The sequence below is a fragment of the Mauremys reevesii genome, linkage group 25 (assembly GCF_016161935.1).
Source record: "Mauremys reevesii isolate NIE-2019 linkage group 25, ASM1616193v1, whole genome shotgun sequence".
In the NCBI taxonomy this organism is placed as follows: Eukaryota; Metazoa; Chordata; order Testudines; family Geoemydidae; genus Mauremys; species Mauremys reevesii.
In genome coordinates this window covers 4034272-4060369 of record NC_052647.1, presented here as the reverse complement: position 1 = coordinate 4060369, position 26098 = coordinate 4034272, and the positions used below count along the sequence as shown (strand labels likewise).

The following is a 26098-nucleotide window of genomic DNA, read 5'->3' as shown; positions in this document are numbered from 1 at the left end:
CTGGGGCAGAGCATCCCTGTCTCTCCCCTGCATCTCCACGCTGCCTCCTGCATCAACTGCCACCACAGGGTCCTAGTGCTACATTCTATAAGGTGACCAGCCTGACCTGCCCACCCCCTCAGACCCTTTCATTTTCAGAGGACTCTCCACTGTACAACTGTACCCCCTTGCTGATCTTTGTCTACCATGGTGGATGAGGCCCAGCCCACCAGTATGAGCTACAGTGGGAGCAGTAGAGAGCATATCAAGGGAGGCTGTGACTCAGTGGTTTGCGCATTGGCCTGCTGACCCAGAGTTGTGAGTTCAATCCTTGAGGGCCACTTGGCAATCTGGGGCAAGAGTGGTGCTACTAGTGAAGGCAGGGGCTGGACTCAATGACCTTTCCAAGGTCCTTCCAGTTCTAGGAGATTGGTATGTCTCAATTATTACCTTTTTACCTTGGGGAGGCAGGGGACTTCCTGTACCTGAGAGGGCCCTAGAAGCATGTGCAGTGACAGTGGTGCGAGGTAAATTGTGGTGCAGGATCCTCCCCAGAGTTCTTCTTGCCTTCAGGGGAGAGGGCTGGGAATCCTCCTCTGGCCTGCCCTGGGGCAGCCTGTCTGCACCCCAAGCTCCTCACCCCAGCCCTGTCCACCCAGAGCCCGCACTCCTGGCCGACCCTCACCCTACACCCCAACCTTCTGCCTCAGCCCTGAGCGCTCCCTCACTCCAAACCCCTCATCCCCAGCCCCATCCACCCAGAGCCCTCACCCCTGCACCCAACCTGCTAGTCCTGGAGTCTCACATCACAGACCCACTCCAGAGCCCTCACATTTTTGACATTATTTTTAAAAATATACAGTAACTCCTCGCTTAACGTTGTAGTTATGTTCCTGAAAAATGCTACTTTAAGTGAAAGCTTGATGTTAAAGCGAATCAATTTCCCCATAGAATTAATGTAAATAGGGGTTAGGTTCCAGGAATTGTTTTCTTTCTTTCTTTCTTTCTTTCTTTCACCTTTTTCTTTTTTTTTGCCAGACATATTTTATATAGAGAGGATGTATAAGGATGATGTAGTTTGGGGGATTGGTCCTGCTTTGAGCAGGGGTTGGACTAGAAGAGCTCCTGAGTCCCCTCCAACCTGATATTCTATGATTCTATGAAGAAAATATAACCCCCACAAAAATTGTTGTTATTGAATCAGGATTGTTTCCTGGGACTAGAGCAAGCACTTGTCAGTCCACACATGGATGAGCCCAGTGAGCAGTCAGCACTTCTAGGAATATCCTTTAGGTCCTTTACTCTCAGTGAGTAAGGATCAGAAGGGCCAGGTTTTGCCACCAGTTTGTACATGACGCTCTCAGGGAAGCTTTGGGACCCATCATCATGTTGCTGCTTTTCTTTCCAGGAATAAAGAACATGGAGGAAAAGGGCAGATTCTTGTGTCTGACAAACCTCCCTGCTCCAGCCCAGCACCAGACACTGAAGCCTTTGCATGGAAGATGAAACTGCTGCTTTATTGAAAACAGCTGATAGCTGCTACTTGTTGGCTTATCTGTGTCTTGTGAGGTGGGAGCGGGGAAGATCAGAGGACTCTGTCTCTGCTGAGCATGATGAGCCCTCTTAGAACCCCATGCTTAGCAGCTGGACTAGTCCACATTTCTGACAGGGCGTGCATGTGAGGAACGAGACAATTCCTGGAGTGTTATTAGCTTAGGCACAGATGGAGCATGTTCACCACCATCTCTGGCCTAATATGTCAGACAATGTTAGTCATGTAAAGGGGAGATGTTTTGTTGGAGGCAGGAGGACACTTTTATCCAGAGGTCGGTTAAAGCAGGATGCTGGCTCCTGAGCTTGGAGGAAATCCATGAACCCATTAAGTTTGAATCTGATGAGGACGTCTGGTGAGAGGCAGAACCTGGATCCACCATGGGGATGAGGCATGGCGCCAGGAGCATGTTTGCAATTGGGAACCTTTTGCCCCTCACATGGATTGGCTCAGAGTCTTGAATTTAGTCTTAATGCATGCTCCACACCCAGAATTCATGGGAGTGTCTGTGTGTATTTTAATGTCATGCACTGCATACCTCTTCCACATATGGGGCAGCTGTGGCAGAGCCAAGAACAGACTGCAGATCTGCCATCTCCTCCATGGCCATAGCTACATGAACATCCTGCAGCTCAAGCAGGGAGCTGAGTCCTACTTTAATCAACACTTCATTGTATGGCTCACCTCAACCCAGCCCATATTACCGCTAAGGGCCAATGTGCAGTGAAAGAAGTGCATGTTAAATCTATTTTAGAAAAACTTGTACTGAATTAGGCCCTGAGCACACCTCCTTTTGGAAGTTCAAGGTCACTTTTTCTGCAGCTCTTTAGCGAGCAAGACTGCTGCGCTGTCTGATACCCTTCCACGCACCTGAATCTACAGGGACCATTAGGCAACATCTCCTTAGAACGACAAAGCTGATTTTCACCAGCTGAGTATCTGAATAGTACTGAGGAGATAGGAGAGAGATGGTGAAAGTATTAACCAAAAACCATCCTAAGGCAGTAGAACTGGAAGTTAGTTCCTGATTCTGCTAGGCTCCTATGTGACTTTAGCCAAGTCACCTGATCCCCAGTTCCCCCTATGTCTAACAGCGGTAATAATCCTTCTGTTCTCCCACCTTGTGGCCATCTTGTCTACTTAGCTTGTAAGTTCTTTGGGACAGGGATTGTTTCTATGTGTATGTACAGCACCAAGCATAGTGGGACTGTACGTACCCAGATAATATAAATAAATACTAGCGAACAGAAGGGGGCTGACACAGTCATCGCTCAGTTTGGAGAAGTTTCATATGGACAGATGACATCACCGAATAACAAAGAGGTGTGGAGAAAGGACAGTTTGAAAACAAATTTTCTTAAAATAACCCCCAAAACAGTAGAAGAGCATTTAGTGGTGCAGTGACAGTGCTGGAGCTGAAAATTGAGTACAGGCCAGGTCCTTGGCTGGTGTAAACTAGTGCGTTTTCAAGGATCCTTCTGGGGCTTGGGAAGCAGACAATAGCCATGAAGCAGTGTGCTTCAGCCATGCCCTCAGCAGCACCTCCACCCCACCACTCACAACCCCCATGCCAGGGGCTGGGAGCAGGGCTAATGTAGAGATTTGATGCCAGTTCTACAGCAGCCAGGAAGGACTCCTGCACTGGAGGACTAATCACAGGGCCATTTCTGCCCACTTTAAAGCCCCTTTACACTGCCAGAGTGGCATAAAGAGGCTTTAGAATTGGCCCTAGGTTTCCAGGACAGGCAGAACGTGATAGTAACCCCTCAAACCAAAGAAGCAACCAAGGTCCTTAAGCAGGTTATTTTATTCTTTGCACATTACAGTGAAACAGCAGAGCTAGCTCACACATAGCAAATGAGGGTTCTGCAAATCACCATACACCCCCCCCCGCCCCGCGCATGGTGTGCTGTCCCTAAGAAATAACTGCTCTCTGACCTGGGATCTGGCCCTTTAAATCTGGGAGAGACACCGGCTACAACACTAGGGTGTCCTTTGAATTCAGTAGGAGTTGTGGTTGGATCAGAGAAAGGATTAGGTCAATCCACTTCCCTTCCAGGTTTTGTAAGTAGTTGTTGAAGAATGGCAGCTGAAGCACCTGCCCCACTGGCACAGCAAATCCGGCTGCATGATAAACATCGGTGGTTGGAGAGGTGATTGTTTCACAGAGATGAAGTGGAGGGCTCTCCCCAACTCACAGCCAGCAAAACAAATATACATTGAGTGCCAATCCCATGGGATAACTCCAGTCAATTTTAATGGGATCAGGACTGGGTCCTCATTCAGGAATAGTGCAGAGTCTGCAAAATGCAGCCAGCTTCCACTGAAGTGACATCACGTGCAGGAAAATAACTAAACAAGAGTAGACAAAGCCCACTCCCTTCCCCCACCAACTCACAGGTAATATAGGCTGCTCCAAATAAACCAGAAATGTCCACTTCCAGACAAAGGTTGTGGCATCTCGTGTTGGGACTGGAGCAGGAGGTTTTTCCATATATAAGTCTTCACTTTTCCCTCCAGGCAAAGCTTCTGGATCCTTTCCCAGGAGAGGTAATGGAACCAGAGGAAATTCCATCGAGTGTTAACTCTCCGATCTGCACTGACAAGATTTCCACCCCAGTTTTGGTTTGCAGACTTCCCCGATTGGGTAATTACCTGAATTTTTGTCAAAGCCAACACCTTCCCAGCCCATGCCACAGCAAGTGATGCATGGAAATTGCAAAGCAGCAAAGGGAAGGGAACGTGGAGGTGTGCAAGAAAGGAGGAGTTCTGTGCTGGGTTCTAGGAGACCTGGGATTCCCCCTTGATTTGGATGAAATTGAATCTCACTAAGACTCCCAATGGCATTCTCAGATGGATTAAAACAAGCATGTGTCACTCAGGGGACAAGGCACCTCAGGAGCTACAACAGACCCAGATGGATGCAACTTTTGGAGCTGGTATTGGAACAGAATAGAGGATCTCTTACCATCTTGGTGCTGGTAGTGACAGTGGACACGGACAGAGTAAAATTTTGAGTCGTGGGGCTGGGTTTTCTTGTGCCTTTAATCCATCTCCTGTACTCCTCTCTCACCTGGAGAATAAGGGACATGATCACTACATCATGTAACTAACACCCTCAGGCCAGGCCACTGCTAGGCCCATGAAGTCACTGAGTGGCTGATTATCTGCCATAGGCATTACCTGGCGATTGAGGAGACAGTGCACCAGGAAGATGAAGGCTCCCTGCAGGCTGTTGACAATGGTGAATAAATACGCCATGACCATTTTTGCTGAGCCGACTTGGAAGAGACCAAGACTCCACGTGCAGCTCAGAATGAAGAGTTGGGCGATAGCTTTAAAAGTCAGTAGCCTGGATAAAGGCAGATGGAGAGATCCCGTTATAACGACCCTATGGTGAGTGACTGAGTCAGGGGCTCTGGGCAGTGTGGGGCGAAACAGCTGGCACCCGCTTTACTGTGTCTTAGGGTTACTGTTAAGACGAACACAATGGCAACTTACGCCTATGAATCTGAAATACAATATTGTGCCCAACCATCTTACCCCCGACACATACACCTTCCCCTCCTACAGGTGGCTCTTCCAAAGCAAATGGTTCAACCTCATTACAGTTTTGTTCTTAATCCCTTCACATTTTGTTTTCAATCCCTTCACATGAGGCCCTGGCAATGTGACAATCAAGTGGGAACAGGATATTGGGCTCTTGGGACCCCATCTATCTTGTTCCATAAATAGACAGAGGGGTTGCTAAATAGCAACAGTGAGCCACACTTGCCTTCCTCCTCAATGGATGGCACTTTACCTTGACAGTATCCACAGCCCCAGGGGAAAGAGATGAGTTTCCTCCCTAAGTAGCACATGGCCCAGCTCTGAATATCAGCACAGACTTTCTGCTTACACAGCACTAGGCACATGCAGTAAGTAACACCATGGCTTTCTGTAGCCTCAACTTTCTGATCTGCTTCCAAAATCTTTTTCCTCTCTCATGTCACCATCCAGCACTCCCAGCTGGTGGCCCTGATCTTGTTCATCTCTAACAAACAGATTTCATAATGACTTCAGCGGGCTTTGGAACAGACTGCAACTGTCATCTCAATATCCATCCAGGGACCAACATGATGCACATGGCAGAAAAGTTTGTCCCATGATGATCCTTTACTGCCATAGACCTCTCATCTCTCCTAACCTGACCTTTCAATTTGCCACCCTGGCTGTTCTGTGTCTAATTTAAGATCTGATACAGCATACCCCTATTCATGCAAATTGTCCTTATTTTGGCAGATGGTCCCATGGACAACTTTAGGACTCATAAGGGATTCCTGATGCGAGTTAGGGTTTAGCAGCTCCTAGGACAGTGAGACTGTTACTCTCTCATCAAGCCGAAGGTCGCCAAGATAACTTGGAAACCCTACAGTGGCATGTGCTCAGCTGTATGGTAGCAGCAATCTGTGCAGAATGCCACAGGAATTCCCATACAGGAGGCTCACTGGACCCTTCTAGTAGATGTAGTGCTGTCCTACCTGGTGTCTTTGAGAGTGGACACATCTTCATTAAGGGAGGAGAGTTTGTCTCTCAGGATCCAGAGGGTTACAAGAAAAAATGTTAAATTTATCTGTGGAAACAGCATGAAATATTCCTTGTAAAACATGCCAGCCAAGGCCAGTCTCTCTGGCTGAGGCACGGAACAATCCAATGGGATCAGATGGCTGCACATCAGTGACTGCTCGTCCAGTGGGTCATACACCATTTCCTGCCAGATCCTGGTCCCAGGTCCTGCAGGGAACTGTTGGCATAGGCAGGGCTGCAATGCATCACATGTGATCATACAGCCAGAGGGCCACATTCTGCTCTTATCTGAATCTGGAGGGACTCCACTGATTCCAGTGGGGTCTGCAGTTATTCCAGATTTCGAGCCGTGTGATTTGGCCCAAAGCTTCTAGATCCTGTCTCTAGAGTGTTCCCTTCAATTCTGAGGCTGAAATTAATTCTTAACCTGCTGCCTGAGATGGGGAGGAATCTGCAAGGACATTTGCTACTTTTATCTCTTGCAACACATGTACCCTTCCATCCTCAAACTCCCCACGCTACAGCCACCTTCCCTTCCCCCATCACTTGGGTTAGTTACCAGTCAGGTTGGACAAGGCAAGGGACAAAACTATCCTCATTCCGGCAGAGGTTCCACTTGCTTCCATGGCAGCATTGCATGAGTAATGACATATTATAATTAATCATATTATGGTAGCACCTAGAGGCTCCATTAAGACTGCACTGGGTTCTGTACACACACCTAGAAAGGGGCAGCCCCTGTCCTGGAGCATTTGTTCGCAAAATAACTAGGCAAGACCACAGGCGCCAGCTTCCTCCAGGACCCAGGGTGCTCAACCCCCAGCTCTGCCCCAGGCCCCACCCCCACCCGACCCTTTGTCCCAAGCCCCCACCTCACTTCTTCCCACCTCCACTTGGCTGAAAACCCCACTGCTTCTCCAAGCTCCCGACTCTTCCCACTCCCACCCCACCTCTTCCAACCTAATTCCGCCCCCTCTCCCACAGTGCCTCCTGCACAGCTGATTGTGGCAGGCGGGATGGAGGGGAAGTTGTTGATCGGTGGGGCTGCTGGCGGATGGGGGACATGGGGTATGTGGTGGGGGAGGTGGCTGCCAGTGGGTGCTGAGCATCCACTAATTTTTTTGGTGCCTATGGGCAAGACAGACAAAGGGTGGGAGGAGAAACAGAGGTACAGTGAGGGGAAGCTTCTTCCCAAGTTAACACAGCAGGCCAATGGCAGAGTCAGGTCTACTGACTCACAACCTAGTGCCCGACCCATTCGCCCTGACTGACTCCATAGAATGTAGGCTGTTGTGTTAGGGGGAAATCCTGAACTGGCCAAAGAGGGGTGGATGAAATGGGATCTTATAGGACTCTTTCATCTTAAATTCTCTGGGAGATATTCTTCTTTTGGCTCCACTGGAGTCCACGGGGTTGCAGAGGTGAGAGGAGAATGGGCCTGTGGTTCTGTGAGGAACCCACCAGGATTATGGCACAGACTGGACCCAGAAAGCTCCAATGAAATCTTCTCTCCAGGCTGAGCCAGCAGCTACAGGGAGGGAGGAAGAAGAAGGTGACTTTAATGGGATTACTGCCCTTTTTCAGCCCTGGGGGCAGAGAGGGGGTGTCACAGGGTAGCTGGCTCTCAAAAGCGAGATGGATCTCAGCCTGCCTGTGACATGGCCGACTCTATTGTGAGTAGCAGGCTAACGGCCCTTCCCATCTACCTCAGCATCTCCTGCTTTCTACCACCACTTCCTCTTCCACCTCCTCAAATGACCCTTTCTGGTGGATGGGCGCAGTATTGATGGAGGGCCAGACATGCAGTGGATGGACATTGGCCCAGCTGCACTGAAGGAAGTGGAGCTGCCCTGATTTACACCAGCTGAGGATGTCGCCTGGGGTGTCTAGAACACGCCTGTTTTAGTGGAGTCGCTCACTTTAGAGAGGGGATCCTAAGGGATTTGCACACAGTAAGAAGGTGCATTTGTTCCCTACCCACCAGCACCACAAACCCAGCCTGGGAGCTGGGAGTCAAGCTGGGATCTTTCTGGCTTGTTCTTCTGCATCATCAGTAGGGTGAGGAGTGTAGATGGCTGACAGGGGGCAACTCAACTGCAGCTCTCGGGGCAGCTTCGTGTCCCTGGGGATGGGAAGGGTCCCAGGGGGACATTCAGCTCCCAGGCAGGGCGAGCCAGGAAATCTAGGTTCAAGTCAGACCTGGGGTGAGCCAGACAACCGCATGGAAGCCACATCCCAGCTCCCCTTCGGGATGGGCGCTGCACGTACTGTGTGGGAGTTCCGTAGCCATCAGGATTCACCCCTGCAGAAATAGCCACCACCAAGGCTGGGAATCCGTAGCTGAACGTGTACATGAATCTCTTCTTGAACCGGCTGGCGCTGGTGTAATTCACGACCTGCAGGTTCCTGACGGTGAGGAAGAGGTGCAGCCCCTCCAGGAACATCCAGCTGAAGCAGGCCAGGAAGAGGTAGTGCAGGAGGCCAGCAATGACAGCACACACCACCTGAGGACAGGACAAGAGAGAGCTCTGGGACACTGCTTCCGGGAAGGGGAATTTGGAGATGGGGGGACTTTGGGGATGATCACATAGGGCACATCTCTCTAGTTATGACGCTCTCCCCGAGACAATACCTTCTTCAGTCTATGGGGGCTTTTCTAAGGGCAAGCTGGCTGGCCCTTTCAATCATTCAGAGTCCAGCCTGGTCCTGATCTCCACTCAGAAAAGATGGTTTCTGGGGGTTGTAGTTCCCAAATAAATGGTGGAAATTGTCGAATACTGTGAGGAATCCTAGGAAAGGGAGCAGGGATATAAAGAAATTCCCGGTCCTCATAATAGGGAGAGACCTGGAGGGTGTAAGTTCTCTTCTCTATATCTGCTTCATGGTATAGGTGTCTTGCATCTGCCCATCAATCTGGGGGAAGAGAGGACAGACAGGGGACTGTGACTCTGGAAATCAGGGTTCCTTTGTCTGACTGATGAAGGAAGGAGCCCACAAGGAAAAGGGAAGGACTGGTTTCACCCATAGAGATTTCTTTTGGAGGGGAGTAAATAATTATTTCTGCAGGACTAAAGAACATGAAATAAATATTACCATCCAGCTGAGGATACACAAAGGTGCTGGGATGAGGGGAGCTGTAGAAATGCTGACAGAGGATCTGGACACAGCTCAATTTTAAATCAAGAATAAAAGTGGATAACAGACCTGAATGCCGGTGTGCTTCACTGCAGTGAGGAAGAGCAGGTTGGCCACGAAGAGGCAGAGGCAGAGCTGCAGGTGGAGGGAGGTGCTGACGTTCCAGATGGAGCGGCACAGGAGGAAGGTGAGGATGGCGAGGAGGAGGCACAGCAGGGAGAGGGTCAGTCCCACGTAGGTGATGATGGTCAGTGGGGTACTCTCCTGTAACACAACAAAGGGAGAATCACCAGTGAATCCTGTGAAGCTATATGGGAAATAGAGGGAAGTAAGGACACCCCGGAGAATTACAGACAATTCAGTTTAGCTTCCGTACCCAGAAAGATAATGGAGCAAATAATTAACCCATCAATTTGCAAACACCCACATGATAATAATGTGATAAATAACAGTCAGCATGAATTTGTCAAGAACCAATCGTGTCAAACTAACCTGATAGCTTTCTTTGACAGGGTAACAAGCCTTATGGATCGGGGGAGGAGGGGAGAGGTAGATGTGGTATATCTTGACTATAGTAAGGCTTTTGATACTGGAAGGAGGTGGTGGAATCTCCATCCTGAGAGGTTTTTAAGGATGAAAAAGTCCTGGCTGTTGGTGTTGGTCTCACTTTGAGCAGGGGATTGGACTAGATGACCGCCTGAGATCTCTTCCAACCCTAATATTCTATGATTCTATGACTGTCTCATAAATAATAAGGTGAGTGCATAACTGGTTGGAAAATCATTCCCGGACAGTAATCAGTGGTTCAAAGTCATGCTGGAAGGGAATAACGAGTGGGGTCCCACAGGGATTGATTCTGGGTCCAGTTCTGTTTAATATCTTCATTCATTATTTAGATAATGGCATAGAGAGTACACTTATAAAGTTTTTGGACGATACCAAGCGGGGAGGGGTTGCAAGTGCTTTGGAAGATAGGATTAAAATTCAAAACTGGAGAAATTGCTTGAAGTAAATAGGATGAAAGTCAATAAAGACAAATGCAAAGTACTCCACTTAGGAAGAAACAATCAGTTGCACACTTACAAAATGGGAAATGACTGCCTAGGAAGTACTGCAGAAAGGGATCTGTGGGTCATAGTGAATCCAGGGTCATCCTTAGGGTGCCCTATGCAGTATTATTAAACTGGCGCCCCTATGCCTGACGGTAGCCCGGACTCACAGCCCGTGGGGGGTAGGAGGGAGGGAGGAGGTAGCAAAGGATACCGAGATGCCCAGCCCACCTCACGGTGGCAGAGAGTCACAATTCCTCGCAGAGACCCCTGTACCCTCTCCCTCACGCAGAATGTGCGGCACTGGCGCATTCGTCTCTCTGAATATGGCCCCTGCTTGATGAGACTGCAGCGTGCACTGGGTGTGCAGGAGCTGACCCCCACTTACCTGCTGTCATGGGCGGTGCGTGAAGCTGCCCTTTGGGGAGCCTAGCTCCCCAGCCCACCTCTTCTGCCTGTGGCCTTGCCCATACTCCACCTCGGCTCTGCCCAGGCTCCGCCCCCCACTCTGTTCAGGCACCTCCCCTCCCCACTGTCTCCCTCCTTTCTTCCCTCCCCCTCCCTGCTCACCCCCTTCCAGCCAAATCCCTGAACTCAAATGAAGCAAATGACATTAGAAAGAAATTGCAGAAGAGTAGGGGGGTGTTCAAAAGAAAATGGAGCATGTTTTCCACTGCATGCCAGATGGTGAAGACAGGACATGCAGAAGGTACCTAATTAAAAGCACTAAATTTAGGAATAAAAAATGTCAGTCTCAGGTATTTTGATATACCCTGAACTGTGTCAGAGATTTATTTGCAAAAACTTTATAGTAAGGGCATCAGCTGACCTGCTGACTACAACATTAAATATTATGGAATATGTGATGCAGCTCTTCTCAGGGCCGCCCAGAGGGGGGGGGCAAGAGGGGCAATTTGCCCCAGGCCCCACAGGGGCCCCCACGAGAATTTTTCGGGGCCCCTGGAGCGGGGTCCTTCAGTCGCTCCGGGGGGGCCGGAAAACTCTTGCGGGGCCGGGCCCAGGAGTTTCTTCCGCTCCCGGTCTTTGCCGGCGGGGCGGAAGGACCCCCCGCCGGCGAATTACCACTGAAGCGGGACCTGCCGCCGAAGTCCAACTCGGTCTTCAGCGGTAATTCAGCAGCGGGGGGCCCTTTCGTTCTGGGACCCGCCGCCAAAGTGCCCCGAAGACCCATGGCGGGGGCCCCCCGACACCGAATTACCGCTGAAGACCGAGCTGAACTTCGGCGGTGGGTCCCGCTTTGGCAGTAATTCGGCAGCGGGGGGTCCCCGCCGTGGGTCTTCGGGGCACTTGGGCGGCGGGTCCCGGAACGGAAGGGTCCCCCGCTGCCGAAGACCCCAGGCCCACGGAATCCTCTGGGCGGCCCTGCTCTTCTTTGTTTTACATTTTCTTAATCAGTATTTCTAAGCTGATTTTATATTTTAAATATACTCTTAAGCTTTCATAAAGTAACCCTGCAGTAAAGTAATTACTGCATATTTAACTCACTGAAACAAAGACATTATTTTAAATGAATCAGTCACAGAGGTTTAGTGTGTTCATAACAATGTTCATTGCTTTTAGAAAAAGGGAACACTAATTTACTTTGTGTGATCTCCATAACAACAGACATGTTTATGAAATTTCATCAACTTTAAAAAATAAGTTTCCAAAGATTTTAGGCATAACAAAGGATTTTATATCTTACTAAGGTACTGATTTTGCTGGAGGGTCCCTTAAAACTAGTTCATCAAATAGTCAGAAGTAAAGAAAGAGAAACTCCTTTGTCTGAAAGGAAAGGAGTATTGTCCCTTTAAGGGCTAGCCTCTCTTCAACCGGGGGGGAAGGGAAAAATGGATGGACAGAAAGGACAGGAAGCAAGTTTTTTGTATTATAGTAATTCAAATTAAAATGTGTATTGTAGATAAGAGTGGTCTTTTGAAGGATTTATTTAAAAAACTCTATGTCTGTAGATCCAAGCATTTAAAGCTGAAGATGAATACTCAGATTGTGGATCTAAAAACCTATGCAAGGATTTTTTAGAGATGTGATTTTATAATCTTCAGCAATCTGCTAAGGAAATATTTTTAAAGCAAATTTTAAACTAAGGTCCTGTAGACTAACACGTTCTGAGTAAATATTACCGTCATGCACAACTGTTTGTCAGTAAATTCAGAAACTGACAGTATATACCTGGGGGTTGGCAAATGCCCGTTAAATGGCTTCATTACCACTTGAATGGCTCTTTGAATGGCTGGAGGCTTTTTTACTTTTAAGTTACTAGATCCAGGGGCGGCTCTAGGTATTTTGCCACCCCAAGCATGGCAGCAGGTTGCCTTGGGCGGCTTGCGGCGGGAGGTCTCGGTCCGTGGATTCGGCGGCACGCCTGTGGGAGGTCTGCCGAAGCCGCAGGACCAGCAGACCCTCCGCAGGCATGCCGCCGAAGGCAACCTGCCTGCTGCCCTCGCGGCAACCTGGCAGAGCGCCCCCCCGGCTTGCCGCCCCAGGCACGCGCTTGGTGTGCTGGTGCCTGGAGCCGCCCCGACTAGATCCCCTATGGAGTAAGAGTCACCAGGCTGCAGTAGCTAGCTGTGGGAGCCTGCAGGAAAGGTCAGCACAGGCATAAGAAGAAGCGGAAGGGTGGACACACATTTTTGGGTGCCATAAGCAGCCATGTTTGCGTATGCCTAAGGATGGCCCTGAGTGGATCACAAGCTAAATATGAGTCAACAGTATAACACGGTTGCAAAAAAAGCAAACATCATTCTGGGACGTATAAGCATGAGTATTGTGAGCAAGACACAAGAAGTAATTCTTCCGCTCTACTCCGCGCTGATTAGGCCTCAACTGGAAAATTGTATCCAGTTCTGGGCGCCACATTTCAGGAAAGATGTGGACAAATTGTAGAAAGTCCAGAGAAGAGCAACAAAAGCGATTAAAGGTCTAGAAAACATGACCTGCGAGGAAGATTGAAAAAATTGGGTTTGTTTAGTCTGGAGAAGACTGAGTGGGGACATGAGAACAGTCTCAAATACATAAAATGTTCCTACAAGGAGGAGGGAGAAAAATTGTTGTTCTTAACCTCTGAGGATAGGGCAAGAAGCAATGGGCTAAAATTGCAGCAAGGGCAGTTTAGGTTGGACATTAGGAAAAACTTCCTAACTGTCAGGGTGGTTAAACACTGGAATAAATTCCCTAGGGAGGTTGTGGAATCTCCATCATTGGGGATTTTTAAGAGCAGGTCAGACAAACACCTGTCAGGGATGGTCTAGAGAATACTTAGTCCTGTCTTGAGTGCAGGGGACTGGACTAGATGACTTCTCGAGGTCCCTTCCAGTTCTATGATTCTATGGAATATGGGTGACCATTTATAATATTATGGATACCAATACAGTAACTCCTCACTTAAACTTATCCCAGTTAACGTTTTTACATTGCTGATCAATTAGGGAACATGCTTGTTTAAAGTTGTGTAATGCTCCCTTCTAACGTTGTTTGACAGCCGCCTGCTTTGTCTACTGCTTGCAGGAAGAGCAGCCTGTTGCAGCTGGCTGGTGGGGGCTTGGAACCAGGATGGACTGGCAGCCCCCCGTCAGCTCCCCACTACCCTAAGTTCCCTGTGCAGCAGCTGCCAGCAGTTCAGCTGTGTCCTCCCTCACTGCCATGTGCTGCTCCTGCCCTCTGCCTTGGAGCTGCTCCTGAGACTCCTGCTTGCTATGCTGGGAGAGAAGGAAGAGGGTGGCTAATGTCAAGGTGTCCCCCTCCACCCTGCTCCTGCACCTCGCTTACCCCATCTTCCATAGAGCAGGGCTCAGGACGGAGGGAGCTTGTAGCAACTGCGGTCTCAGCAAGCTGATCTAATTAACAAGGCAGTGTACGTAAGGGAAATGTGCATATCTCCCTCCATTCCTGCTGCTTTGCAGAGGGAGAGAGTTAACCCTTGAGGGTTCAGCCAATTGCTAGTTCATCATTTAGCAGTAAGGGAAATATCCCACCATCTGACTCCTCCACCTCCGAGCTTCACAATCATCATCACTGTGTACCAGTATTAAACTGTTTGTTTAAAACTTATACTGTGTGTGTGTTTGTGTGTGTGTGTATCATATAGTCTTTTGTCTGGTGAAAAAAATTTCCCTGGAACCTAACCCCCTCATTTACATTAATTCTTATGGGGAAATTGGATTCGCTTAACATTGTTTTGCTTAAAGTGGCATTTTTCAGGAACATAACTACAACGTTAAGTGAGGAGTTACTGTATTACAAAATCGCAATGAACCTTACAAGATATGCCATGTAAGGTATCAGTTGAAAAGTTATGATTTGCTAAGTATGATAATCTTGTGTATATATATGCATTATCTTTGCATTGTGAGTTATAAATATGTGTGATATATCTGTGCTGCATTTCTGGGTGACACCCCTAGACAGATTGGCATCAGCACTATCCAGTCTGTTTGATGGCCCATCAAGGGTAATCAGCTATACCAGCATTCTCAAACTGGGGGTCCGCAGGTCCCGCTGACCAAGTCCTCCACCTCCCTCCCAGTGTCTTCTGCATGCTGGGGAACAGCTGTTCAGCAGCATGCAGGAGGCGCTGGGAGGGAGGGGCGAAACGTGGATGGGGTGCACTTGGGGTAGGGGGTGGAAAGAGGCAGGGAAGAGAAGAAGCAGGGGTGACGCGGAGGCGCGGAGGGGTGGGGTGGGGCCTTGGGGGAATGGATGGAATGGGGGTGGGGCCTGGGGCTGAGCGGGGGGCTTGGGGGGTCTGCAAAAATTTTAAATAAAAATGGGGATCCTTGGCTTGCTAAAGATTGAGAACTGCTGAGCTCTACAACGAACCCATTGAGAGAAGCCAGGAGCTATGCCCACGAGTCAGCAGGACATGTAGGGACATGCCTATGGACAGGGGACTCCAAGTACCTTTCCATGCCCATGTGCTGTGAGCTTGTGTTTGGGACAGAGCAAGTACAAGCCACATGGAAAAGGATAGAAAAAGGCAGCTGCATCACCTCCGTTTTGTCTTCAGTCCTGATTCTCACTTCTGCAGTAACTTCTCTACAAACGGAAGCTTGAACAAAGGTCTGATAGACACATCTAAGCTTTGGGTGTGTTCCAGAGAGACTTTACAAGCCAGCAAACTCGCTAAGGCTGCTAAGAACCTGATATATGGACCTTGAAGTCATATGTATCAGATTGCTTTGATCATTTAACAGCTCTCTTCTCTTTCTTTTCTTTTCATTTATAATAAAACCTTTAGTTTTAGATACTAAAGGATTGGCTGTCGGCGTAGTATTTTAGGTAAGATCCAAACTAATATAGACCTTGCAATGTGGCTGCCCCTTTCAGGATCAGAGGAACATTTTGTTAAGTGACTAGAGTTTTAAGTGTGAGTTCTTTTTTTCAGCTTCTCAATAACCAGTGTGGGGGATCTGGAGCACAGACTGTGACCGGTTGGTGATTCTAACTACAGTGTTAACCACCAGTTCTGGGGGAATCTGCTCTCCTTTTTACAGCCTGCCCTGACCCTGGTATTGTTAGTGTGGGCTACTCTAGGGACCTCAGATCACAACCCCAGCCCAGCCCCCTTGACCCTGACCCATCCTGTATGGCCACAGATTATACCCCGAGGTTCCAACTCAGCGTTCATTCAGGCAAAATTTTCACTGATTTTGCTCAAATCAGGAGCTCAGAGTTCAGCCCTTTGATCTGAGTCTGACAGTGAGATACCTCCACTCCGGTGAGACCCATAAGGAGTGCGAAGCTCGAGAGATGGTCACAGCTGCAGATGGTGTGAGTGCTGTTCGTGTGGAGAACAGCGCAGCCATCCTCAGCCCAGGTGACGTTCCCAGCGATGAATTTCCAGTGAACGCAGCGAGTCTCTTCCTCCTCTTTCTTTGCCTGGAAACAAAAACACCCCATCATCATCCTCACTGGATCATGGGGAGAACGCTGTTTCTTTTGTCACACATCTCTAATAGACCATCATAAACCTGAAATCACCAACGGTTTCATGGCTCTCATTGTGCTGCACGTAACAGTCATTTGGGACTTCCCATTGGCAGTGGAAATACAAGCGAGATCCTCCAGCTCCAACAGCAGAAGCCCCTGAGCCCAGAGCTAAAGTGGTAATTCCCTTAACTCTGAGCACTGTAGGGTCTATGACACACAATTGTGCAGTTCCGATTTGAGCCATTAAAAGGCATTCACAGACCTGCCCACAAATACCCACATGCACTCTAGCAAGTTCATTACTTAATCAAAGAAGGCACCATCTCATGCTGTTTCCCTGAACTCTGCTATCTATAGGGCAGAGGTCCCCAAACTGTGGGGTGCATTCTTCTAGGGGGACATAGAGGAAACTTCAGAGGGACATGACAGGCATCGGGTCAGCCCCCATGGGGGAGCAGAGAGGGAGCACCACCCAGCCCCTCCCCACCATGAGCTCTGCTCTGGTCCCACCAGTAGCCGCATCCCCGACTTCCAGCCCCAGGCCTGGCACAACCCCCAGCCTCAGCATAGCTCCACTTCTAGCCCCAGCCCCAGCCCCAGCCCCAGCGTCAGTTCCAACCCCTTATGGCTCCATTCCCAGCCCAGGGCTGAGGCTAGGGGCAGGGGAGGAGTTGGGAGACGAGCCACACCTGGCCCTGGGCTCGGCTGCAGGCTTCCACCACAGCCCGGCTGCTGCTCCACTCCCGCCCCGAGTCTCGGCCCCCAGCCATGGCTCTGGCCCTGATCCCAGACCCAGACCCAACACAGCCGTGGCCCCAGCCTCAGCCCCCTTACGTCCGTGTCCTTTCCCCCTACCGCCGAGCCGTGGTCCCGCTCCCATCCCCAGCTCAGAGGGTGGGGCGTGGATAATGGTAAGGGGTGGGGGACAATCCTCAAAAGCTTGGGAAACACTGCTATAGGAAGTTGTTTTCCAATTATTCCTGCTCTAAGGGATGAGCCAGCCACAGTTGTTACTCCTGAGCATTTTACAGGATGAATCATAACCCAGTCGGGCCTGGTGTGAACCCTATGTAACGTCCTCCACCAAAACAGCCCCCGTGTCAGGACTGAAGAAGCTCCCTCTCTTTCTCAGATAACTGTTTCTCAGTCCAGAAAGGCAACAGAACTCAAATGCCCTGCAGGAGACGCACCTTTTAAGTGACCAGTTGGAGCCCCGGGAAACAGACCAAAGTAAAAGGATCGACACTCACCTGTCTATGGCGCAGGGTGAAGTTCACAGGTTTGAGGAGGTTCATGGGCCTCCCATTGCCAACAGCCCCACTCACCACCCTGGAATTCAGGTGACAATTCCTCAATTTCTCATCAGCCGTTAGATCTCCCTCGTTGAAAAATCTCTTGTCAATTATGGAGCCCAGGTTGGAGTAAGAAATAAAAGCAACAGCCCAGGAATCTGAAAACATGAAATGATGCCTCATCATAGAGACAGGGACACTGAGACAAAGAAAGAGCAAGCCAGGTGCCAAAGGTCACAGCGAGTCTGGGGCAGAGCTGGGAACAGAACCCAGGAGTCCTGGCTGGCAGTTTGAGCTTTAACCATTAGGGTATGTTGCCTCCTCCCTCTTCTTCCACAGAACCACTTCTGTGTTGGAAACATCCAGAGTGCTCTATGTGAGTGTGATTCCTGAAGTGCACTAACGTACATTAAAGCACACTAGGGAACCTTTAGTGCACACGAGTAGGGTCTATGCAGACCAATTAATGCACAGTATGGTAGTGCTCTTTAGAAATCATACCCCCACACTGCACATTATCCAGCTAGGCAGACAGCCCCAGGTGAAAGGCTCTGAGGTGAAGCCATAGTTTTTCTTTGTTAGGAGAGACAGAGGGGTTGGTTAGTGAGGAGCTTTCCCTGGTGCTGAAGAATTAAGAACCAGTCCCAGTCAGGTCACACTGCCCTGCAAATTGGAGTAAAACTGGTAAATATTATCCTGGTTCCATTCCAGGAAGTCACACATGTCAACCTGGGGCCTAGCTGGGCTCATCATCAGGACGTCATGTGTTGGGCCAACGGATCTCTGATCTTTCCATTCTCTGGACCAATTCACATGCCCATCAAAGCTTCTCTCTCCTCCCTGCCCGCCCCCCCCCCCCATTGCTTGGTTTTCATGCTGAGGGACAACCAGGAATGAAGGGCTCTGAGAGCTCAACGGCCTGAGAAACACTGGCTCAGCCAACAAGGTCCACACTAGTGTCAGGATAACAGAGGTGAGCGAACCAGCCTGGGGCACAGAGAAGGGGAGAATTAAGGCTGCGATTTAGTTTATAGTTAAAGAGGCGAGTGTCTGGGAAGCACCAGGATGGTACCTTCTGTCACTGCTCTGGTGACCGTATCACAGTGAATGTCCATTGTCTCCTCCTGAGCTCTCAGCCTGAAGACCTCATCACAGGGACCTGCAGCCGGCACAACGAGTGTCTCGATAGCTGGGGAGGGAAATGGCAAAGCCTCTTGCTGCATGGGCAAGGCAGGTTTGGAGCTCCACTCTCTCTGAATCCCACCACCCCTCCCCCTTTCTCCTCACCTCCATTTCTCTGTGTTTCCCTGAGCCCCTCTGGCTGACCTCCTATGATCCATCATCCCTGAGTCCCCATGAAGATGTCACTGTGCCAAGAGGCAGAAGGAAGCTTCTCCCTGCTGCCTCACCTCTGCGCTTTAGCAGGGGAAGCAGCAAGAAGGGGTATTGCTGGGGCAGGGAGTGAAAGGAGGACGCAATGGCAGCTGCCTGTGGTGACAGGAGATTGGCATCGCTTTTAACACCCTCTCAGGCAGCTGCCATTGCTGCAAAGGCCCAGGGCTGGGTTTATGGGTGGCAGGTAGCATAGGCTGGGGAAGGCTGTGCCTCCCCAAACAGCCTGGCATGGACCTGCTCATGGTCCATCCCAGGTCCTCTCCTGCCTGCTTCCAGTTCCCTTCCCGCTCTTCTGCGGCTGAGAGGCTGGGGCAGGCAGGCTGGGGCCAGCGCTCACAAGGCCCAGGGCTGGGGGCGCTGGAGTTGCGGATGCTCCGGTTGCCTGGCGCTCCAGGGCTGGGGTAGCGTGGGGACGGGGGGGGCAGGTTGCTCTGGGCTCCAGCGGAAGAGCGGGGGTGGAAGTGGAGGCGCGGGGACTTTGGCAGAGAGGGAGGGGCCGAGGGCTAGCCTTTCAATGGTTAGTCTCTCTCAATGGCTTGTTCACCTGCCGCCCATGGCTGGGTTATAAACTCTGAGAGAGGGACAGCGAGGCTGCAGTGGTGTTCTGTATTGAGAAGAGTATAAGCCCCTATCTCACAGCCACCATTAGGTGATGTGGGAGCCTCCCATCCTCCTCACCCATGGACTCTGTTGTCACATTCTGGGTCCTATTCTCTGGAGACTTCAAAGCAGCTGTCAGTGCAGCCAATTCCACACTCTGCAGGAGGAACGTCACGGCGGAGGCCACCTCCCCCTCGCTCTCCTTCCCACCAGCACTGAGGGTGGAGCTATTCAGGAAGGAACCAAAGGGACGAGCAACCTCCTGGGATTGGGAAAGGAAACACCCTGAGAAGGAGGGAGGATTTCAGTGGTTCATGAGACACATTCTTCAGACTCCCAGGGGAACAATGACCCTCTTAGGGACATATGGGTTCATAGTGACCTTCCCCACTAGGAGGGACTGCAGCATTCTCAAAGAGGGAGCCCTTTACGGAGCGAGTGAGGCTACTGAGCCTTGCTCAGGACTCCACAGTAACCTGAAGCCAGGGTCAGGCTAATACCCTGTGTCGTTCCCTCCTCACCCCTGGTCCCTTCAGTGTAGGTGGCAGAGAACATTGCAGCAAATCAGCAGGCATCTAGGTTCTCCCTGTGTTGCCCCCGGAAGGAATTTGGATCTTCCTAGGACCAGTGGGGACAGAACCCAGATCCCCTGCCACTTAAGCTAGAGAACATGCACATGCGCACACACCCCTGTTCTGAAGAGCAGCTACAATTCTATGCACCTGATGAAGAGGGGTGTAGCCCATGAAGGCGTATGCTGAAATAAATTTGTTAGACTCTAAAGTGCCACAAGTCCTCCTGTTCAATTTCCCCAAAGTGAGACTGCTATTCCAGTGCTCAGTGCATTTGCCCATAGAGCGCCCACACATGTAGGGGTTGAATCTCTGACCTCCAGCGATACTGCTCTGTCCTGTGCACACATGGTCTCCAAATTCACCAAGGTTGAATTCATGAAGGAGCAAAATTCACTGTTGCTGCCCTGCAGAGCAATCAGAGGAAATGGGTTATTTCTACAAGAATGGAAATGCCACCCAAAATTAAGGTTAATGGTTCCAGATTTACCTTGCTTTGACCTATGGCTGGCTGGCCGTCCCACTGGAATGCCCACAGATTAAGACATGTGAAGGCTCAGTGTGGTGAAGCCCACAGACACGCTGATATTTCATGTAGTATTGAAGCTTTCATGCATATTAATGAATTTCTCCTTCCCTTCCTCACGAGGGTTTAGTAAGGATTATTATCCTCCTTCTATAAGTGGGGAACTGATGCACAGAGTGACTGAGCAAATTGCCCAAAGTCACACAGTGAGTCTGGGGCAGAGATGGGAACTGAACTCTGACTTCCTGTATCTCTGGCTGATGCCTTAACTGCAGAACTCTGATGTACAGTGGGGGTGTCACACACCTAAGCATGATATGGTCAAGTTTCCAAAAGTTCCACTGATTCTGCTCCCACTGAAGTCAGTGGTAAACCCTGGATAAGCAGAGAATCCTCAGGCTCAAAGTTTTCTATGTACTCTTTGTGAAAACCCTCAAAGCCCAAATAAACCCCTTCAACATACCTGCAGAAATACATCTTTGCACATCTCTCTTATCTGTAGAGTCTCAGTCTGGCATTTAAAGGTTACATCTAGCAACAGAAAGAGAGGCAGGACAATTGCATCAGATCAACATCTGCAGGGCTAAAGTTTTCAAAAGTGTCTTGTAATCTGAGGCCTCTTTATAGGGCCCTGACTTTCAAAAGTGCTGAGCACTCACCCTCTGACAATCAGGCCCCTTTAAACACTCAGGTTAGGCAACCAAAGGGCCATCCTTTCTTCCTACTAGCAGGTGTTTTCTCCCTTTAACTCCATTGATCCCTTAAGCCCTGTCTATCTGACGACTTTCAGCTGATTCTGTAATCAGTTTGCAATACATTCAGCTCTGAAAGCCTGGCGTGTGTCCACACATCACCTGGTCAATACTCACTTAAGCTTTGCCCGTGTATCTCATTGATCAGTGTGTGTTATGTGTCCTCTAGGGGATGGTCCACCACAGATCTGGTTCTGCTACAACTCCTAGCTATGGGAGTTCATCTCTTAGCTCGACCTTAGCTCAAACCGTAGTAGGTCACGCAGTTAGAAAGTTTTGGGTTTGATCCTCGGTGATAGATGACTGTTGTTACATCTATAGTCGAGAAGTTTCCCTTCCCCAGAACTGTTCTAATCCTGCTATTGTACTTTTTAATGACGTGAGTCTCATCAAACCATGTCTACACTAGAAATGCTAAAGTGGTGCAGCTGCAGCTGTGTCACTGTAGTGGAGACACTGACTACAGTGTTGGAAGGGTTCTTCCATTGCTGTAGTAAATCCACCTCTGAGAGGTGGTAACTAGGACAAGACAAGAATTCTTCTGTTGACCTAGTGTTACCTACACTGCGGCTTAGGCTTATGGGCCTTTACATGATCTTGGCTTCATGTGCAAGGCAGATCAAGGATGTGCTCAGAATGCGCCATGCTACAGCTACTCCCTGGTTCTCAGGGGCCATGGGAAGCAGAGGGTAAATTTCAGCAACCCTGCATGGTCCCAGAATGCATAACGCACAACGGTGGCTTAAAGCTACCTTTTCCTCCACCCTTTCTATCCCCCGCCGCAAGCACAGGAGTGGCATAAGTGAGAATAAGGCACAAAACTCTCTTGGGTACCCAGCAGGCATTACAACCAAGTGTAGGAGGAAAAGTGCAACAGTTCTTAAACCAATTCAGAACAGCTGGAGAGCATCTGCCTAACTGCATGAGCTGGGCTGAAACTAGTTCGGTGCAGCTAGCAACACAGGCACAATCTTAGGCCTGGACTATGCCTACAACTTAGGTAGATCAGGCTATGTCGCTCAGGGGTGTGAAATATTCATGCCCTGAAAGACGTAGATAAAGCGTCCTAAGCCCAGTGTTGACACTCATTAGGTTAAGAGAAGAATTCTTCCCTCAACCTAGATACCAACTCGGCGGGGTGGATTAACTACAGGGACAGAAAACCCCTTCCATCGCTGTACCAAGTGTCTACACTACAGTGCTACAGAGGCACAGCTGCAGCGCCGTAGCTGTGCTGCTGCAGCTTCTGTAGTATGGACATAGCCTGAGTAACTGTGGCTAGGGGTGGCCTAGGATGGCATGTTGGGCCAAATTCTCAGCTGGTGTAACTCAATGGAGCCCCATCAAAATCAACAGATTTTACACCAGGTCCATGGTTGCCTCCCTGGTTGTAACACTGTTTTCTTTGCAGCATGGACACAAACTGTGGTCAAAGTAGATTTAAAACCCATTCTACTCACTCTTCCTGCAGGAACCCGGAATCCCATAGCTGTCCATGGCAGCAGTGCCAACACTCAGGAGCGCAAATGGAGAGCTGGGATGTTCCACAACATGGGAGCTCATGGCAGGTCCAAGCGGACGCATGCCCCAAACGAACTCAGTGCCAGGGACTTGGTTCCACACCACATCACTTAGAGGCTGATTGTCTAGAATGATGGTGCCAGTCTCTGATGTACTGGCCACCATCAAGGCAAAGTTCTCGAAGCCCTCCTGGGCATTTATAGAATACATCCGGCAGTAACTGGCAACATCTGGAACATTCATCAGGAAGGCATGGGAGGAATTAGGGACAGCTGCGCCCACGCTGTAGAACACCACCTGGATGCCCACATTAGCAGAGATGGAGACTGGGATCCAGGGCTTGACAGGACGCTGGAGTACACTGCCTCCGGCTAGAGTAACAGTCTCTGGCTGTTCCCCTAGTTGATACAACACAGTTGTGTTCTGGGAGGCAGTGATGTAGACTATTTCATTCACTTTCTGCCAGGGTAAGGGAGGAATGATGTATGTTGTACCCCAGCTGCAAACTGGTAGGAGCTGCTCAAAGACATGGTTGCATTTTGTGTTATTACAAAAACACCCTTGGCCAACCAAGACGGCCACTGGCTTTTCTGAGACAATCCTGGTGCCAGACAGATCTGCTATGCCTTGAAACTGGTAGCCTTCGAAAGCGCGGAGCTTAATTTCCAGTTTGTTGCCAGTGGAGTAGACCTGTGTTAGGTAATGTAACTTGCCTTTCACATGGACCTCCACAGAGTTGCAGTCTTCGTACGTCATAACAGAGAACTCTGGGTAACTATCTAAGGATTGTGTAGAGGGAGTCACTATGTAGTGTTCATTTCCCAAGCTGGAGACAGGATACAGCACAGTGGTCTCAGGGATCACATGTTTGTTGCTGACAGACACTACTGAGATATCTTTGTCAGCCTTGACTAGGACCACCTTGGAGAACTTGGTAGAGCCCTTAATTCCCACTGACTCTGGTAGCCTGACCCGCACCATCTCTCCCCGATTTACCATAATCTTCTTCTCAAACCTACCCCTGTCACCCGTGTAATTGGAGATGGAAACAGACACTGAAGTGAAGGCAAAGTAGCCAGTGATTTGCACTTCAAATTGACTAGAGTTCCCACAGTCGTGCATGTAGGAGGTGATGAATTCTCTTCCCAGAGTCTCCGTCTCACATGTGCCTGCAAGGGAAAATAGCAATAAAACGTTGGAGGTAGAGAGAGGTGGAGAGAGTAAAAGGGTCTAGATCAACTTTGTTAAGGCCAAAAATTAAGGCCTAGTAAAAAAGAAAAGGCGCTTGAAAATCTTAATGCAGCTAGAAATTTTTCCCATTATATTTTTAATCTAAATGAAAATAATTTTTATCAATAATAAACATTATTTTACATAGTGAACAAGCACAACTTAGACATCTTAGAAGCCAACAAAGACCTTGGAACCAAACACGACTTCGGGGAATGTTCCAATCTGGATCAGAACTCCATGATTGTCCCTGATCTCTATAATAGAATAATTGTTCTCCCATCCCTAGCACCTCCTGTCTAAGCTCAAAACACTTTACAGACAGACATTAAATAATTCTCAGTCCCACCAGGAGATGGGTCAATATTACTGTCCCCATTGCACTGGGGGGGGGGAACTAAGGCACAGAGAGGGTTAGGAGCTTGCTCAAAGTAATCCCACAAATCAGCAGTAGAACTAAGAATAGGACCCAGGTTTCCTGACTCTCAGTCTCTTGTGCTCTAACCATTAAAACCTACAACCCTTCCCAGCACTGGGAATAGAACTTTAGTCTGGTGTGTTGATAAGGGTAGGCGCCTTGGGTCTATTGGGCTGAGGTGATAATAAAACCCTTTGTACTGTTACAACATTAAACACCTAAGGGTGGTTTGGGGTCTTGTGTCAAGTTATCACTGGCACCTTCTCTTGTTGCAACCACCCCTGTTATATATATAGGTTGTAGAGCAGTTTTTAAAAAGGTTGTAGAGCAGTTTTTAAACTAGGAGATGGGGGAAAGCTGACTGCTGCAGAGGAGCGTGTGGATCGGACACAGACTTCTCTTAGGGGAGAGTCTGATGATAGAGAATCTCCAGGTTATAGTCGGGAGCAGAGGAATGAGAAGTATAATGTAAGGGCCGGATCAGATGATAAACAGTCACATAAAAAAGAATCTGGCACATCAGAAAAAGGCAGGCTAATAAACAGGGACAAGTTTTTAAAGTGCTTGTACACAAATGCCAGAAGTCTAAATAATAAGATGGGTGAACTAGAGTGCCTTGTGATCAAGGAGGATATAGATATAATAGGCATCACAGAAACCTGGTGGACTGAGAGCAATCAATGGGACACAATCATTCCGGGGTACAAAATATATCGGAAGGACAGGACAGGCCGTGCAGGGGGAGGAGTGGCACTATATGTTAAAGAAAGTGTAGATTCAAATGAAGTAAAAATCTTAAGCGAATCCACAGGTTCCATAGAGTCTCTATGGATAGAAATGTCATGCTCTAGTAAAAATATAACAGTAGGGATCTATTATCGACCTCCTGACCAGGACAGTAATAGTGATGATGAAATGCTAAGGGAAATTAGAGAGGCTATCAAAATTAAGAACCCAATAATAGTGGGGGATTTCAATTATCCCCATATTGACTGGGAACATTTCACTTCAGGGCGAAATGCAGAGATAAAATTTCTCGATACTTTAAATGACTGCTTCATGGAGCAGCTGGTACAGGAACCCACAAGGGGAGAGGCGACTCTAGATTTAATCCTGAGTGGAGCGCAGGAGCTGGTCCAAGAGGTAACTATAGCAGGACCGCTTGGAAATAGTGACCATAATACAATAGCATTCAACATCCCTGTGGTGGGAAGAACATCTCAACTGCCCAACACTGTGGCCTTTAATTTCAAAAGGGGGAACTATACAAAAATGAGGGGGTTAGTTAGACAAAAGTTACAAGGTACAGTGACTAAAGTGAAATCCCTGCAAGTTCCGTGGGCCCTTTTTAAAGACACCATAATAGAGGCCCAACTTCAATGTATACCCCAAATTAAGAAAAACAGTAAAAGAACTAAAAAAGAGCCACCGTGGCTTAACAACCATGTAAAAGAAGCAGTGAGAGATAAAAGACTTCCTTTAAAAAGTGGAAGTCAAATCCTAGTGAGGCAAATAGAAAGGAGCACAAACACTGCCAACTTAAGTGCAAGAGTGTAATAAGAAAA

The 26098-nt window shown here is 49.0% G+C and overlaps 1 protein-coding gene across 1 annotated transcript in view; it reads right to left on the bottom strand.

The window, feature by feature from the left end:
* Positions 1–23002, bottom strand: part of LOC120390798 (adhesion G protein-coupled receptor E3-like) — a 67350-nt gene extending 44348 nt beyond the window's left edge. The window contains exons 1-13 of the mRNA XM_039513669.1: positions 22825–23002; positions 21076–21143; positions 20404–20493; positions 19593–19776; positions 18592–18708; positions 17478–17677; positions 16006–16176; positions 9302–9496; positions 8366–8601; positions 7559–7625; positions 6052–6143; positions 4715–4883; positions 4500–4604 (exon numbers count right to left, since the gene is read on the bottom strand). Coding sequence (XP_039369603.1) covers positions 4500–4604; positions 4715–4883; positions 6052–6143; positions 7559–7625; positions 8366–8601; positions 9302–9496; positions 16006–16176; positions 17478–17677; positions 18592–18708; positions 19593–19776; positions 20404–20493; positions 21076–21143; positions 22825–22948 — 1818 coding nt within the window. The 5' untranslated portion in view covers positions 22949–23002. The remainder of the gene's footprint in view (positions 1–4499; positions 4605–4714; positions 4884–6051; positions 6144–7558; positions 7626–8365; positions 8602–9301; positions 9497–16005; positions 16177–17477; positions 17678–18591; positions 18709–19592; positions 19777–20403; positions 20494–21075; positions 21144–22824) is intronic.
* Between the last annotated feature and the right edge of the window lie 3096 nt (positions 23003–26098).